This window comes from Argopecten irradians, chromosome 5, assembly GCF_041381155.1.
Source record: "Argopecten irradians isolate NY chromosome 5, Ai_NY, whole genome shotgun sequence".
NCBI classification, from domain to species: Eukaryota; Metazoa; Mollusca; class Bivalvia; order Pectinida; family Pectinidae; genus Argopecten; species Argopecten irradians.
The window spans coordinates 48,864,955-48,882,729 of NC_091138.1; the positions used below are offsets into that span (position 1 = coordinate 48,864,955).

At 33.0% G+C, this 17,775-nt stretch overlaps 1 protein-coding gene across 2 annotated transcripts in view; it reads right to left on the reverse strand.

Annotated features, from left to right (window-relative positions):
• LOC138324113 (coiled-coil domain-containing protein 57-like) overlaps window positions 1-17,775 on the reverse strand; it is a 42,569-nt gene that overhangs the window by 11,970 nt on the left and 12,824 nt on the right. For both annotated transcript variants that reach the window (XM_069269189.1, XM_069269188.1), the window contains exons 9-13: window positions 6,527-6,727; window positions 5,656-5,814; window positions 5,301-5,463; window positions 3,896-4,030; window positions 221-398 (exon numbers count right to left, since the gene is read on the reverse strand). In XM_069269189.1, coding sequence (XP_069125290.1) covers window positions 221-398; window positions 3,896-4,030; window positions 5,301-5,463; window positions 5,656-5,814; window positions 6,527-6,727 — 836 coding nt within the window. The remainder of the gene's footprint in view (window positions 1-220; window positions 399-3,895; window positions 4,031-5,300; window positions 5,464-5,655; window positions 5,815-6,526; window positions 6,728-17,775) is intronic.

Consider the following 17,775-nt stretch of genomic DNA (forward strand, 5'->3'; position numbering starts at 1 on the left):
TGTGAATTTAAAACCTTTTGTCTCGCTGCGGGGCCCTTGGGGGTTAGAACCATATAATGAACAGTTTTAGTTCACCTTTGGCTCTGGAGGATGTAATAAATTTTGATCAGAAGTAAAAAATGTGAATTGTTTAGGACAGCCAATGGACAAAGGCAATCACAATATGTTATCTGAGACTTAATCTGATGTGACCTTAAACTACTTTTGTCTTCGTTCTAACCTTTATCCTTGGTTTCAATGTGTACTGGTGAGTCCGAGGTTGGAGCTGGAAGTTCCTGGCCTAAATTTTCCATCTGCATCCTCATTTCCTTAATTACAGATTTCAGGCTATCGTTTTGTTTCTGGAGAAGTTCAACTTCTTCTGCATTTGCTGTTAAAAATACCTTCTCCATGTCCACCTGAAAATTTTTTACAACGCACAATTTTCATATACAGATGAAAGTACACCTAGTTCGTTGTTTTTTTTAACTTTTACTCTACAGTCAAAATTGTTTTAAGAGACCTTCCAAAGGAGATTGAAAAATAGGTCACATATGACAGTTGGTCTCTTAATTGAATCGCCCCTTTCGAAACAATTAAATACATGTATCAATGTATATTGTGGAACATGTTTTGTTGTACTAAAAACAGTCAAAATAATAGGAAATTATTAAATATATAATATATCACATAATCTAATACATCTTTTAATTATGTATTATATTTTAGGCACTTTTATTTTTCAATTATGTATTTATTTTTTATTTACCTTTCTGTTTTTATTCATGAATAAGATTAAAAATTTCTAAAACAAATATTTGTTTAGGCCTACCACTTATATATCATAATTAGCTACAAAATTACAATGTATTTAAAAGCAGAAAAAAAAAAAAATAGTTTTTAATGTTTTTTTTTATTATTTTCTTTTATCATTTTATTCATTTATTTTATAGATAAAAAAATGGAGAAAAAAAAATAGTGTGAAAAAAACAATTAAAAAAAATCCGGAAATCAGCTATTTCCGACTCCTCTGTTACTATCTCCCAAAATGGCTGCCATCATGCTTAGCTAGACCGATACATTTTCAGTACCATATTTCTACATTCATGTCGTTCTTATGTGAGTAAATCATTGTTCATCATTATTTTAGTTGGTTTTGGAAGTGATTATTCTTGATTTTTATCACAAACATCGTGAATAAATAGCACATTTTCCTTGCAATATCCAGCTCGGACATGCAGACGGCTTCGGCCATCGGTACCGAAGCCGAGAGACTTCATGCATGAATAAGTGCTAATTTATGTCAAAGTGAACACCTCGTGTATATAACCAAGCCATATGGATAGCTCTTTTGTCTTGCCTTAATGGGGCTGGGTTGGAAGCCCTACAGGATAGTTAACTGGCTTGGCTTTATATATGAATAGAAGACAAATGCATGTGTGATTGGTGTGTTCTTGTTTCTCCCACTTTTTTATAATAACATAAGGGCAGTTATGTTGTGACAGCAGTTATAGTCTGCTTCACATATCCCTTACCTGGATTTTACCTGTGATCTCCCACATTACCTGGATTATACCTGTGTTCTTCCACATTACCTGGTTTTTACACAATGTTTAAAGTTATCTAATTTCATCATTATTTATACAATATATACATATCATATACCATTTTCATCATCTAAGTCTATAGAAGACTGTGCAGTTATAATATATATGAGGAGATGTCTTATAGTTTTGATTTTTTTGAGTGAAGAATCAGTAATTAAATAATTAGCATACAGTATATGTAGGTCTTTGTAAATGGTCACATAAGCTGACTTTTTTAATTATCAAGGCATAAAATGGATGAAAAGTGAATACATCTAAGATTTTGATAATAAGATTAGGAGTGTTCAGACCAGCATCCAAGCTGTATGTTATAAGTATATCAGGACATCAGAGAGGTTTGACTATCACAGTTCCCCATCAACCAACAACATGGCAAACGCACAGATTCAGGTGAAATTTCTTAGAAATAAATTTGGAAGACAGAACATTGCTTATAATGGCTAAATCTACTGTGTGAAGAACAACAGAGGAGAACACACCTACTGAAGATGCACCATACCCGACTGCCCCCCCCCCCCCCACATTGAGTACCCGCAACAACATCCCTACAGGAAATGGCCACCACCCCCACAACCATCCTCAGGACCACGCCAAGATCACGGCCCTGGAGATTATGGAGAACATCTGTACCCGCTGCATGGAGGAGGTGAATCCCATACCCAGGATTTTACGAAGAAGAGGTTACCAAACTGCGAACTCACGACTGTAATAACGATACACTCTCCACTGTCCAACACCTACCAACATTTCAATCTAGCAAGACATTACTCTACAACGCCAGACGCACCCAGACTCCTCAACTACCAAAGACCATCCAGGACATCAATCTCTAGGGAAAGTGAACACAGACGACTGCTGGAGAGGAATTCCTTCTACTTGACGATGGTGACCATTCCCTCATCATAGCCTTTGCGACATCCAGCAACCTCATAGACCTATGTAACACCGAGGATGGCACAAAAAACTCCAGAAGAAGGTTGAACTCTCCCACCCAAATATCTATAGCATCATCCGTGTGCTCCAAACACGCAGCTGGAGGACAAACCAGACCCAGAGCCAAACGGTACCAAAACATCGACAGCCGTCTTACCCAACCTTACCTTACTTTACGGAAATGAAAACTTGGCTTTTGAAGTAAATTGTCATGTATTTGAACTTGTGCAATCATTCGTAAAGTCCAGCAGAAGATTTTGAACATTACATAATTTTATGATATATAGTATATCTTGTTATTATATACTTTGATGAATTCAATTATTATTTATATCTATTGTATCAATGTCATCATCTGTAAATATTTCATAAGATTGGAGAAGGCTTCTTAAGTTGTATAACTTGTGCCTAATCCATTTGTCCTTTTATGACAATAAAATATGTTTAAAGTCAAAAATATATGTTTTGATTTTAATTAGTAATCTCTTATTAATGTTTAACTGTAGTGCTTAAAGTATAAGTAATGTGTTGTATATATATAAATGTTTTACTTTTAAGTAATTATATCTTATTAATTAATGTTTTATTACATTTAACATTTTAAGATAGTGTGATAAAATATGAAAACATTTAAAATGGGAATAAAATGCAGGTATAGGTATGCTAACAATTAAATAGAATTGTGACTATTTGTAAAATTACAGGTAAAAAAATACATGTATACCTGTATTAAAGTCACTACTTTATCAGAACTGACTATAATTGGTGTGCCTTTGTTCTCCAGTGTTTGTATAATTCCTTTGATCTCGAAAAAGTGTGATTTGGGTCGTTAAATACAGAACATCGAGTTTCGTTGGATCCTAAAAGTATGGTCGCTTGTCGCATAAGACAGACGGTCGTTTAATACAGATAGATTATTTAGTAATTTTCTCTGGGAGGAATAATTTAGGTCGTTTAAGACAGAAGGTCGCTGAATTCAGAAGGTCGCTAAGGCAATTTTGACTGTATAGAACTTTTTATGCATGCAATACATCTTTTTTTTGTTGCATTAAACTTGGTATTGATGTGATTAGACATATCGCATCAATGTAAAACAAATAAGAAGGGAAATATTAAGTAGAAGAAACATTACCTCATTTGTCCCTGAAATTTCAAAATGGACTAGTCTAGTGTTTGATTAAGAAAAGTCTAAATATGTCTTCAGGGGGGAATGATTTAAACAAAACATATACATGTATCTAGTGGTCCATTACTTCAATTTGGCCATAATCAAATCTTTATAAAAACGAAACTAAAAGTGTTAAAGCATATAAGAAACACAATATTTAGATTTTGTTGACACTGGAAAGTAGGAAGAATATAAAACTACTATTTACATTAACATTTTTTTCCACAGCTATGCCATGTTTCCTTAGTGTGGCTAGAGCCTGTTCTCTGTCATGGTACAGCGTTCTGATCAACGTCTCGCGGTGCTGAAGTTCTCTCTCCTTCTCTTTAACTGTGGCCAGAGCCTAAAATAAACAGTGAAAAAAATCAATTAATCAATATGTCAACTATTTAACTTGAAATTCTCCATAGGAAAACAATTACACAAGTTAAGGCACAAATCTCTGAAATAATTGTTCTTTGAAAAACAATGAAATACAGTCGAAACTCGTTATCTCGAAATTCAACGGACCAACGAAAATAATTCGACTCATCCGGAATTCGACTCAAACGTAATGCCATTAGGTTTGGTCAGAAAGTGGTTTTTAACGGTCCTTATATCTTATGACAGCCGGGTACATGCCTATTACCGTGATCAGCATATTATCGTGATTTTCCAACTTATAAGGTTTGTATTAAATCTTTTTAGTTATATGTTTTCAGATGTTATGGGTTTTTTTTTAAATACATTTTTAAATAAAAAAATTGAATTACGATAATATGATCGTCATATTTTGCACTATCAACATTCCAAACAAACCTTAGAAAACGCTTTCGTTTCTAATGATTCCTAAACAAACACGCTTCCGGTCATGATCAGCCACGCTGCTAGCTGTGTAAACACGCGTCGTGTTTATGTACAGGTAAGTCACAATTGTAAAGTGACACTAATTAGGAAGCCAGACTTGAGAGCATTATTAAACAATTATTAATTACTAGTCATTGTTGTAGTATGTTCCCATAGGCCTGAATCTGCATATACCGATCGCGATATGTGCAGGTAAACCAATCACGTGTTACGACAAACCACAGGTGAATTTCAATTGTTTGTATCCATGTTATATTTACGTAATTGTTGGGGTTTTTTTTATTTAAAATTTTGACTAAAATTAAATTCGAGATAGCGACTATTTTTTTCGTTGAATATCCGTTCTAGGGACCAGGAATTGACTTTGACACAACCGGAGTTTCGAGTCATCGAAATTCGAGTCATCCGATCTTAAAATACATACACAAAGAAGGACAAAAAACGGGACTTGAAAATTAATTCGACTCAACCGGAATTTCGACTCAAGCGATTTTGAGATAACGAGTTTCGACTGTAGGCTCTCATTAGCAGCACCGTAACTTCAAAGTTAAAAAAAACTTAAAACTGGCCCCAGGTCACTCTGAAGACCAGAGGCTAAGCTCCATTTTTGGCAGAATCTTGTACTTTGTGACATAAACATGAGTATGTTATTATGACCTTATACAAGCTATTTGAGAACTGGACCCCAACCAGATCTTGCTAGAGGTCTATTGATGAGGATAGACTCATTATGCTTGATAAAGATTATTCTCTCAACAAACACTTACATTATCCCTGCCCCGAGTCAGTTTCTTCACAAAGTCCTCAGATTTTTCATATTGCTGCCTCTCCACGTCCTCAAAGCGTCTCTGCCAGTCAAGTTCCAACTGAGCTTTACTTCTCTCTAAACTGTTCTCTCGTTCAACAGCCAGACTCATCTCCTTCTTGTACCTGTTTCCCATCAAATAAGATTTTATGTGTTTTCTGTGGCCGTTAAAGCTGATATCTTTTCTTATACTGTTAAGGTGATTATTTTTATAGGGATGATATTTCTGCTATTTCAGAACACCATATTATCAGCCAAGATAACCATACAATTCTGTTTTTATTTCTGATTACAAATTTCTCTCTATATTAACACACCTCTCAATATCCTCTTTCCTCTGTATAAGATCAGACTTCAGTTTGGCCTCATTTTCCCGGAGTGCTTCCAGCTCAAGGTCTTTATTTACTTGACCCCGTGACGCATTTGTCAGCTGTTTCTCCCATTTGTCTTTCATAGCACACAGCTCATCTTGTAACCTGTAAAGAAGGTGATAGTTCATCCTTAACAGTAACATATAAAATAATTTCATTGGTTATGCATGTAACAAAGGACTATAGTCAAGTTTTCAAAACTGTTATTTAGTATTTTGGATGGTTACTATGGCAACTACAGCTACAAAATTAGAAAAAAAATTCATTATAATTGAATCAGAGATGACGTACTGCATGTAACAAATCACTAAATAACAGTTCAGAAAAGTCACTATCTCAAATTTAATTTCAGTCAAAATTTCAAATTAAAAAAAACCCCAATTACATCAAAATACTATGTATACAAACAATTGAAATTCACATGTGGTTTGTACCAACACATTATTGGCTTACCTGCACATATCGCTTTTGGTATACGCAGGCCTATGGGAACATACTACAACAATGACTGCTAATTATTTTAAAAACCACATGCTGATCAAACCTAATAACATTACGTTATATTCCGGATGAGTCGAATTATTTTCGTTGGTCCATTGAATTTCGAGATCATGAGTTTTGACTGTAGTTAGATATGAACATGAAAAAAAGTATATTCTAGTCTACTGATCGATCAGTTGGAATAACCTAAGTTTAAAATTATCTCTGAATTAATTAGGTTAATAACACATGGTGTTCTAATTTAATTAAAAATAAGATCCCATTTTATCTAATTTAACAAAATCCTCCATTTTGTTTCTTGACCCCAGTAACCTACTTCTCTGCCTGTACATCCTTCTCCTTCTCTAGGTCTTGTCTGGCCCACTCAAGTTTACGTATCTCCACTTGTTTGTCCTCCAGAGCTGACTGTAGCTCCCTGATTGTTGTAGATAATGACTGCTCCCTTTCCGCGTAGCCGTCCTTCACTTTTGCTAAAGCTGCTTCTTTCTCACGGCCGTATCGGTCCATCTCACCGTGTCTAAATGATAAATAATTCTTTTTTACCACTAAAAACTAACTTATTTAGTTTTTTTATGGTGTTGATTACTTAAGTAACTAATAAAATTTCTTATTTGCTGAATCTATTTATAGAAAGATTCAGCAATGTACTTGATGTACTTGAATATATAGGGGTTATCTATGGCATTTGAACAGTCCACAGGCCTTTAGCAAGCTCTGCAAGTTTTGGCCATCTCCTTCAGTTATATTGAGAATTTCTTCATGAAATTTATATCAACATGTTCGTAAGTCACCCATCTACGAAGATGCCAGTAAGATTTTGACCTAAATTCTGAAATATTGGAGTTATTTCTACAAGAAACTTTGTAATAATATAGTGAGGTCTATGATGTGAGATCTGCTCACCTGGACAAAGGATTTACCTGGTTGAGACTTACCTGTGCCTATACATATCATAAACTATACACCAGTACTGGACTTTATATTTACAACTGATATGGCAACTAATACAAGGAAAAGCAATGGTGGGAGACAGATGAGGCTTACAGCAGAAAAAGAAGAACCTGATAATCTCTCTAGAGAACTTTGTAAACTAAGAGAAGACATAAATGACATCAAGGTGTCCATGGACAAACTTAGTAAAAAATCAGACATTCAGGAAATTGTTGACAAAGCCATAGGAGATGCCTTAGAAAAGTCATGTAGGAAGCTGAAGGAAGAAATAAAGAAAGATGTAATGGAAAAAGCTGAACAACTTGTGAAGTTACAAAATGAGGAGATTCAAGACCGAGTGGCTGGCATTGAGATAGACATTGAGAATCTTCAGAGTGATGTTAAGAAAAGGACTTGAAGATTGCAGAAATGCAAGATCTTCTGGTGTACCAACAAAGAAAGATAAAGGAAGCCACAGCAACAGCCCAGAGAAATGAACAGTACTCCAGAAAGTACAATGTTAGAATAAACGGTATACCAGAAACCAGAAATGAGAACTTAAGGGAGATAATTCCAGAGAGAATTCACCAACTCACGGGAGTAAAGCTGGATGGATATTATGACATGGTAGCAGTTCATAGATTACCAAGCAAATCATCGCCAAGACCTGTGATTGTGAAATTCTTTAACAATGATATCAAAGCCATGGTGATGAGACACAAAAAGGAATTAAAACGTGCAGGATTTTCAATTTCACATGATATCACAAAGGCTAATAAGGAACTGATGGATCAAGTTAGTGAAAATGAACTGATTGACTATAGTTGGTTCTATAACGGAAATGTTTTCGGACTTTGTAAGGAAACGAAGAAAAGGGTCAGATTCAATCTTGGGGACAATATTAGAGAAGTGATTGAGAATCATAAAGTAATTACTGTGGAAAGTAGTACAAACACTGGACATGGACAAAAACATTGAGTGTTAAACTTTCTGTGATTTAGTGAAGCTGTTTTGGGTTTAATCCTCGTGACAGTCTTAATAAACCCAACAGCATTTTTCTATTTCATGGATTACAAATTTTGATATGGATTGATATTCATAACAAAACAGTAAGTAATATTTTATTTCAGTTGGCATTCAATAAATAAGATCTGAATAATTAATTCCACTCACTAACTTTTCGAATTTACAATCATACTTAATATACTCTTATTGTGTATGATACAACCCCCAATAAAGGGAGACAACTTTTTGTCTGTTGACACCAGTTGATAATTATCATATATCTTCTTCAACTAAGTCTTTTAATCGGGGACTTTCTGAGAGTGCTTAATTACTAGAGATTATATATACTCATTTATATACTCATTAAAATGATTTTACTCTTTATTAATATTATGACAACACCCAACACCTGGTAATTGGTTCATAGTGAAGTATATCATCTCTACTTTTTAGTATGCTCATGGGGTACAGATTATAGTTATTTATTATTTCCATAGTAAAGTTAATCAATGTTGATCATAATTATCACAAGTGTCTGAAGTCCATCCTTTGAATAAGGGGAGACAATCCCATGAGAACTGAAATCATTTAAAGTGAATAGTCGGGCATAGAAAACCAGTCTAAATGCGTTCATTGGCCTTCCAAAAGTTCTCACATATTAATACGATGGCCAAGTTCTGCTTAGTTTCCCAGTTCTGACCATTAAAATAAAGGAAAGTTGAAAGCATTGAAAGCGAGGCTGCGTGGAAATGTAACCACGGACATAGTCAGTCGGGAGGACGTTTTAGGATTCCTATACTTTAAATTAATTTCTTCGTACGCAGACAGATTTTGGCGAGAGATTTTATTTTTCTATTTCATAAGAAATTATACTGGATACATTCACACCATTTTTACCGACTTCAGCCATCCTGCCCGACTGTTCACTATAAAAGTTGAAGAAAAATAAATATTTTCATTGTCAAGTTTTTTGCTTCTGTATATTGTATGGAAGAGGTATTTGAGGTATATATATTGAGGTTATCTCTGCACATTTTACACAATCAAATTTATCACAGAATACATATATATATGTATATGAATTTCTATTGAAACTTAAGTGATCTTCTCTTTGTGCTTTTTTGTGTATAGTATATATCCAATTTCTATATAAGATATTTTTCTTCTGGTATTCTAAACAATAATACATTAAGAAATCAGAATAAATATATATACAAGAAATAATTGAACTTCTTAATCTTCAGAATTTTTTTTTTTTTATTAAATTATTTTACAGATTCCTACCATCTCTGTACGTACTGATTATGTATACTTAAAGGATATAAATCATTACTTGTCAATTTTAAATGTTATATTCAAACAAGAGAATAATGTTATGGTGGAAGTCTATTATGTACATCATTTGAATAAGGGGAGACAACTACTACCTACATAAATTTTGGTGATTATTGGTGATCTTAGAACAGATAGAGTAATAATTTAATGGTGTTTTTATAGCCAAGCTCTATCTCACTTGTATATATGTTAAGAATGATTTTTTTTCTCCTTAATGTATGTATACTCAGGGAGTGTGTTTATTTTACCATACACTATATTAATTACTTCAACTAGGAATAAAACGTTTTAATATGTTATAATATACATGAATTACGTTATGTGTATTTACAATGTAAATGTAAAATACTTCTTTGTAAATAGATACTGATAAAACAATATTGATTTACATACATTTACTTACTATAGATTGCATCCTTCTATCATTTTTATTGAAATCTAATGGCTCTGATTCCAGTGTTTAAATTATTTTCATTTCTGGTAATTTCAATATAATAATGAAGTTTATGCTAAATATAAAGTCACAGACATCAGACTTAATCTTGGAGAAATTGGTGCCATTAATTTCCAGTATCTATCTATATAGCTAGTAATCCATTTTACAAAAATGATAATTTTCATATTTAAAAGATAACCACACAGTGTAATAAATTTTGACTCTTATTTGTACATGTATATCTATAATACTGGTACTGCAAAAGGGAGATAACTGGTGTGCTATTCTTCTTCAGTTCCATTATCTTCTGCTACACATTCAGAAAACTTACTTTACACGCGTACAAAGTTAGTATGTTTACGTATAAGTTTATGATGTGAGAAAAAATCAAATTGCTGTAAATTAAGTAAAAGTTGTTCTTGTGCATGAGGTAAATTTATGAATTACAAAAAACATATATTTCTTCAATATATTTGTTTAAGGAGATGGCCAGACTTGTAATGGAATGTTCATACAGGCTATTTCTATGCAAAAAAGTATTGTTTTAAATCTCTGTGTTTTTTTGTGTTTGTTTGAGTCTCATATTCATGTCCTTACAGTTCTTTATTCAATAAATTCAATATTAATGTGGTCAGCTATTACTAAATGCTATATAACCGTACTATGGAAGCTGTCAAGGGTTAGGGGATAAAAACAAAAGAAAAGGTGTTTTTGCATTTTTAAAAAGTAAACAGTACAATATATGCTGTCTCCAAGACACACATTTTACTACAGACATTGAAAATACTATTAGATCAGAATGGGGCTTTGAATGTTGTTTTAGCTTGTATAAGTCAAATTCTAGAGGGGTTGTTATTCTGTTCAATAATAATTTTGATTTTAAAATTTTGAGAGAGAAAAAAGATATGACTGGTAATTTTCTTTGTTTAGAGCTAGAAATAGAGGGCACAAAAATAACTTTGCTGACACTTTATGGTCCAAACACAGATTCACCAGGTTTTTATAGCAATATATCAGACACGTTGAATGAATTCCATGAAAATTATATAATTTGTGGGGATTTTAATTTAATACTTGATTCGGACCTAGACTATGATGATAGCTACAAACAGGTAAATAATCCAAGGGCTAGGGAGAGGGTTAAAGAATTGATGGAGGAGCTTAACTTAGTAGATATTCATAGAGACAGTCATCCACATACTCGTAGATATACATGGAGAAAAAGGAACCCTAGAAAGCAGGCACGTTTGGATTTCTTCCTGGTCTCTGAAAGTTTATTACCTAGTATTAATCACTCAGATATCGAGCCTGGGTACAGATCAGATCATTCTAGTCCAGTTATATCATTCAAGTTTAATGATTTTACAAAAGGAAAGGGATTATGGAAATTTAACGATCTACTTCTTCATGACTTAGAATATCTTAAAACAATAGAGAAACTTATTTTAGACATAAAAAAACAATATGCTGTCCCAATATATAATTTAGATAAACTTGACTAAATTCCTGATGACCATATACAATTTCAAATTAATGATCGGCTATTTTTAGAAACTCTATTACTTGAAATAAGAGGCAAAACTATTTCTTATTCGTCATTGAAGAAAAAACAACAGGATAAAAAAGAAAAACTATAATATGATGAAATTAAGCTTTTGGAAGACCAAGATAATATAGATTTTATGCGAATGGATGGAAAAAAAGAAGAAATGAAAAAAATAAGAGAAAAGAAAATCAAGGGGAGTATTATAAGATCAAAAGCAAAATGGCTAGATGAGGGGGAAAAACCAACAAGTTACTTTTTGAATTTGGAAAATAGAAATTTTACATCTAAAATCATTCCAAAAATAGAGAAAGATAATGGGACAATAGTTACAAAACAGGATGAAATACTTAATGAAGTTAGATCTTTTTTTGAAGAAATTTATTCATTTGGTAATAATACAGATATTGAATAAAAAAGCATAGATGATTTCTTATTTCAGTGTGAAGTACCCAGGTTAGATAACTCTGAATCTAATAAATTAGAAGGTCCTATTACATACAGTGAAGCAGCAAAAACTTTAAAAAACATGAAAAATAAGAAAAGTCCTGGTTCGGATGGCTTCACTGTTGAATTTTTTAAATGTTTTTGGAAATTCTTAGGTCATTTTATTGTTAGATCACTAAATTTTGGATATAGTAATGGAAAATTATCGGTAACTCAGAGACAAGGAATAATAACTTGCATACCTAAGGGAGATAAGCCCAAGCAATTTCTCAGAAACTGGAGGCCTATCTCTCTTCTAAATGTTATATACAAAATTGGGTCTGGTTCAATAGCAAATAGAGTAAAACTTGCTTTAGATAAGTTGATTAATAAAGATCAAACGGGTTTTATATCGGGCCGATATATCGGTGAAAATTCTAGATTAATTTATGATTTGATGCAATTTGCAGACGAAAATGATTTATCGGGTATGTTACTTATCATTGACTTTGAAAAAGCATTTGATTCAGTTGATTGGATATTTATGGACAATGTATTGAAATTTTCTAAGTTTGGAGATAGTATGAGAAAATGGGTAAATATTTTAAACAATAGTGCAATTTCAGCAGTCAATCAAGGGGGCTATCTCTCACCTTTCTTTGAAATCAAACGTGGTTGCCGCCAGGGAGATCCTATTTCTCCATATATATTTATTCTCTGTGTAGAAATCTTAGCCATCAGAATTCGGAATAATAATAACATAAAGGCATCAGTGTAGAAAATCAGCCAATTTTAATATCTCAATATGCAGACGACACCTCTCTTATTTTAGATGGATCGAAATTGTCTCTTAAAGAAGCAATGAAAGAATTAAAAGAATATGCTAATTATATATATAACTTATCTGGCTTGAAAATAAATTCTAGCAAAACTCAAATAATTTGGATTGGCAATAAAAAATATAGTGATGAAATTTTTTTATCCTGAGTGGAATTTAAAATGGGGAAATACTAAGTTTACCCTCCTTGGCATAGAATTCCATGTTGACCTTCATCGTATACCAAAACTAAATTTTGATAAAAAACTTGTTAAATTAAAATCTCTTATTCAGTCTTGGAAAAGAAGAATCCTTACACCCATAGGTAAAATACATGTTATAAAATCTCTATTAATATCTCAATTCAATCACCTGTTCATCTCTTTACCTAATCCTAGTGATGATTTCATTAAACAAGAGATCCCAGAGGGATCTTGGCGCCCACCAAAGAATGATCTATATCTGACAAAGGAAAAATGGATCTTTTCTCTACTTTTTAAACTTTTTCAAACATACTACATATAAAATTTGAGACAGATCGCTTCAGTACCTTTTGAGAAATAGCGGTAACAAACTTCAACTATCAAAATAAGAGATGACTCCTTGGCGGCCATCTTGTTGATCAATCGGTCCCAAATCACAATATGCACAACTAGGGCCCTAGGAGAACCTACATATGAATTTTGAGACAGATCCCTTCAGTACTTTCTGAGAAATAGCGATAACAAACTTTGAATAACAAAATCCAAGATGGCTGCCTGGCGGCCATCTTGTTAACCGATCGGTCCCAAAATGCAATATGCACAACTAGGTCCCTAGGGGAACCTACATATGAAATTTGAGACAGATCCCTTCAGTACTATCTGAGAAATAGCCATAACAAACTTTAACTATCAAAATCCAAGATGGCGGCCTGGCGGCCATCTTGTTCACCGATTGGTCCAAAAATGCAATATGCACAACAAGGGCCCTAGGGGAACCTACATAATAAATTTGAGAAAGATCCCTTCAGCACTTTTTGAGAAATGGGGATATCAAACCTTAAAGGATTTGTGCAGCCAAAATTTTTTTTTGATAATACGTCAGGATATTGCTTTGGATGAATGAAAAATGAAGTCCCACCCAACGAATCGACTAGCTTTTAGCACTATCGGTCGGTTTTGGTCGTGATTTACAGGTAGTGTCGACTACGGTTCAGAGATAATGAGCTAGGTGGTCACGTGGTCTTGTGATGTCAGAATAGTCCGCGGCTACACAAGGTAAGCCTAGTACTATACATGTACACAGCATATATACGTATACGTGAGATCTACAATTTGAGTTTTTCGAGTAAATGGTTATTCTAGCTTTATAATGTAGTTTTTTTCAGTTTCAAAACATTCCATTTACACCATTTCAAAAATTCAAACAAGCACATATCTAACTTTAGATTAGATAATCAGTCCAATTTGATAGCGATATCAAAATGATGTTCGGATCAGTCTGGACTGAGATTTAGATAGCATATGATATAAATTTCTGTGTAATAAAAAAATAGTATAATGTAACACTATCTTTTTACGAGTAAAATTTAGCATGAATATATCTAGAATCCGTGTTTTTATTTCAAACTTCTGCTATAACGATGCAAACACGGCACAGTTTTTGAGTAAAAATAAAATGTGGACGGTTATCAGTTATGTGATATTGGAGTAACAGTACCGAACTTATACCGAAAATAATATGTATATCTATATATATTGTTGCTTTTGAAACTTTATCCATAACGTTTACTAAAAAGCAGAAATACATCAATGATATTTCTGATATATATTCCTAAATTACAGTTTAAGTGTAGATTTAAATTCATTATTTCAAAATTATACAAAATCCTTAAAAAAGTATATTCATCATCGACCGTTTTGTATATCATACCAAGATTTAATAGTTTGATATATGAACATTTATCGTATAATCCAAAAAGTAAAAACATAAAGTGTTCAAATGAAAATTGAAATTACTTGCATACAGGCATTATAAATAGACATAATATCAGATAATATCTTGTACCTTTTTAAAAATATACTAAGTGATATTTAAATAAGTATATTTACTGTGATAATGTTGTAACCCTTCTTGTATGACTATAAATGTACATTTAGATTCGAAACGGTGAAAATACATGCTTAGAATTTTTAGTAATACCTTAATTAGAAATTACGGAAGATTGCTATATGCCTTCATAAAATCTTCATTTTAAAAATGGAGGTGACAATAAAAAACCCAGAGCATAGATGTACCGGGTTTCCATAATCAAATCACAATCCAATTAACGGATGTCTTAACCTGATTGACAGTAAGACAATAGCAAATACCCGATAAAGTCCACCGAATAGCAAATTGCCCGCGGCCAGGTAATTACAGGTGAGTTCGATGAATGGCGTTGTGAATAGGTAAACAACATCCTGGTCAAGGTATTACATAACCATCAAACCAAAGGCATGGCTAATTATATATCTATAATGTCGGTGTATCTACTAGTATATCGATTAAAAATTGAAAGCGACCGCACGGTCTGAAAAAAATTGTTTGTTTTGCTTAATATCTCAATTATTTGATCTTTTATAATATCAAAAATAAATTCTTTCTATCACATGTTGAAACGTTTTACGGTATTGTAATAAATGTATCTCGATTTATTCGGTTAGCAACACACAACACAATGTTTGTAATGATCAATCATCGGCGTGTACGTATGTCAAGCATCATATCCTTGATGCTTTAATCAAGGATTTCTTAAATTGTTGCGTAAAATTTCATTTTACAGTCACAAACTTTGCAATTCACTTTGTATCAAAGTTACAGACTACAGGAAAATATTATCTGATTAAAGCTTACATGTATTCGTTGTTGAACTCCTCGACAAAAAATCTGAAACTTTTATTTCTGTGTGGATTTTCTTTCATAATTACACGAAGATACCTGCCATTAGAGCATAAATTAGAGTATTTGAAACATTGAATTTCACTCTTTTAGTTATTTATATTCGAGCCAAAGTTATTGTACGATTAACTTCACTCAAAAGTAATCATAAAAAATATTTGATCGGCTTTTCCTGTGACCGTCGATGTAAGTGATAGCACATCAGTTATAGTACAGCTATAGCTATAAGCCACGGACTATTATGACGTCACACGGTTTAGAGCTAGAAAATATGCATAATCGGGTGGTCAGAAAATTTGACCTCGATATCGGCGGCTTACAGGTTATTCCGGTCGCGCGCGGCACGGAGAGGTTTCTACACGTGCTAATAAAGCCATTTCCAGCATAAACTGAAATTATCATTTTTGACTGCACAAATCCTTTAACTATCAAAATCCTTGTTTTTCCTATCAGACTCAAAATCTGTATGGCACAAATAGGGACCAAGGGTAACCTCCATGTGAAATTTGAAAAAAATTCCTTCAGTAGTTCTCAAGAAATATCGATAACAAACTTCAACTGCCAAAATCAAAGATGGCTGCCTGGTGGCCATCTTGTTTTTCCAATCAGCCGCAAAATCTGAATGGCACAACTAGGGACCAAGGGTAACCTTCATTTGAAGTTTGAACAAAATCCCTTCAGTAGTTCTCAAGAAATATCGATAACAAACTTCAACTGCCAAAATCAAAGACGGCTGCCTGGCGGCCATCTTGTTTTTCCGATCAGCCTCGAAATCTGTATGGCACAAATATGGACCAAGGGGACCCTCCATGTGAAGTTTGAACAAAGTCCCTGCAGCAGTTTTTAAGAAATAGTGATAACAAGCATTGTTTACGGACGGACCACGGACCACGGACCACGGACGCAGGGCGATTTGAATAGCCCACCATCTGATGATGGTGGGCTAAAAACTAAATTCAGAACTTTTCAACTTCCTTTGGAATGGTAAAACTGACAAAATCAAAAGAGATGTGGTAATTAAGAAATATTATGAAGGGGGTCTTAATATGGTGCATGTTAAAGATGCTCCCCCGCTGACAAATGGTATTTTTTCACTATTAAAAACAGGAACAGACGATTAAATATTTTTCTTCAGTTACAAAAGTTACTTACTTTACACCATTACCACCATTGAAAAGTTTGAGCCTCTAATTTTACTTCAAGTTAAAGATATGAAAAACAATTAATTGCATCCCGAAAAAATTCCGTATCACTATATCCTATATTGAAGGAAGTACTGATTGCGCATGCATCAAAGGCAAAATAAAGCATTTTATATGATTTTTTGTGTTAATTAGACATACATATACATGATCAAACACCAATTATTGTTCAACTAATGAATATCATTTATGCTTTGTCGGCGGTGGAGCATCTTTAATTCTTTCAATGCTTCTCTAAAACTAACATGGATAAGGAGACTTCTCACTGGAGATAGTAAATATAAGACCACTGTTAACACATTTATTGATTTGAATAAATTAGCATATTGTGGTAATGAATATATTTTTTATTGTGAAAAAAAAAATGTAAAAATCTTTTTTGGAAAGATGTTTTAAAAGCTTGGTATATGTTAGAACAAAAAAATACATCACTGGAAAAAGGTGTTGAATCACTATTAAAAACACCCATTTGGCACAACAATTTATTCAAAATTGAAAACAAAAGTATTTTTTATCACGATTGGTACAGAAAAGGGATTTCTGTAGTTAATGATTTTATCAAAAAAAGATAATATTTTATATACTTTCAATGAATTTTGTCAACGGTATGATTTAAACATCAATTTTCTCCAGTTTGAAGGCATTGCTAGTAGTGTTAGAAGATATATTGCCAATCATGATCTGACAAATGTAACTCTAGATTTCCCTTACATGCCAATATATCTTAGATTATTTTTAAGAGTAAAAAAGGTGCAAAAGATTTTTACAATATACTCAGTTCAAATGATACTATTGCAACAGGACGGAAAAACTGGAGAGACTTTTTTAACTTTGACAATGATAAATGGAAAATGTTTTAAAGAACCCCTTTTCTTGTTTCTCAAAATACAAAATTGCAGTGGCTACAGTATAGAATAAACCATCATATACTTACAACAAATGTTCATCT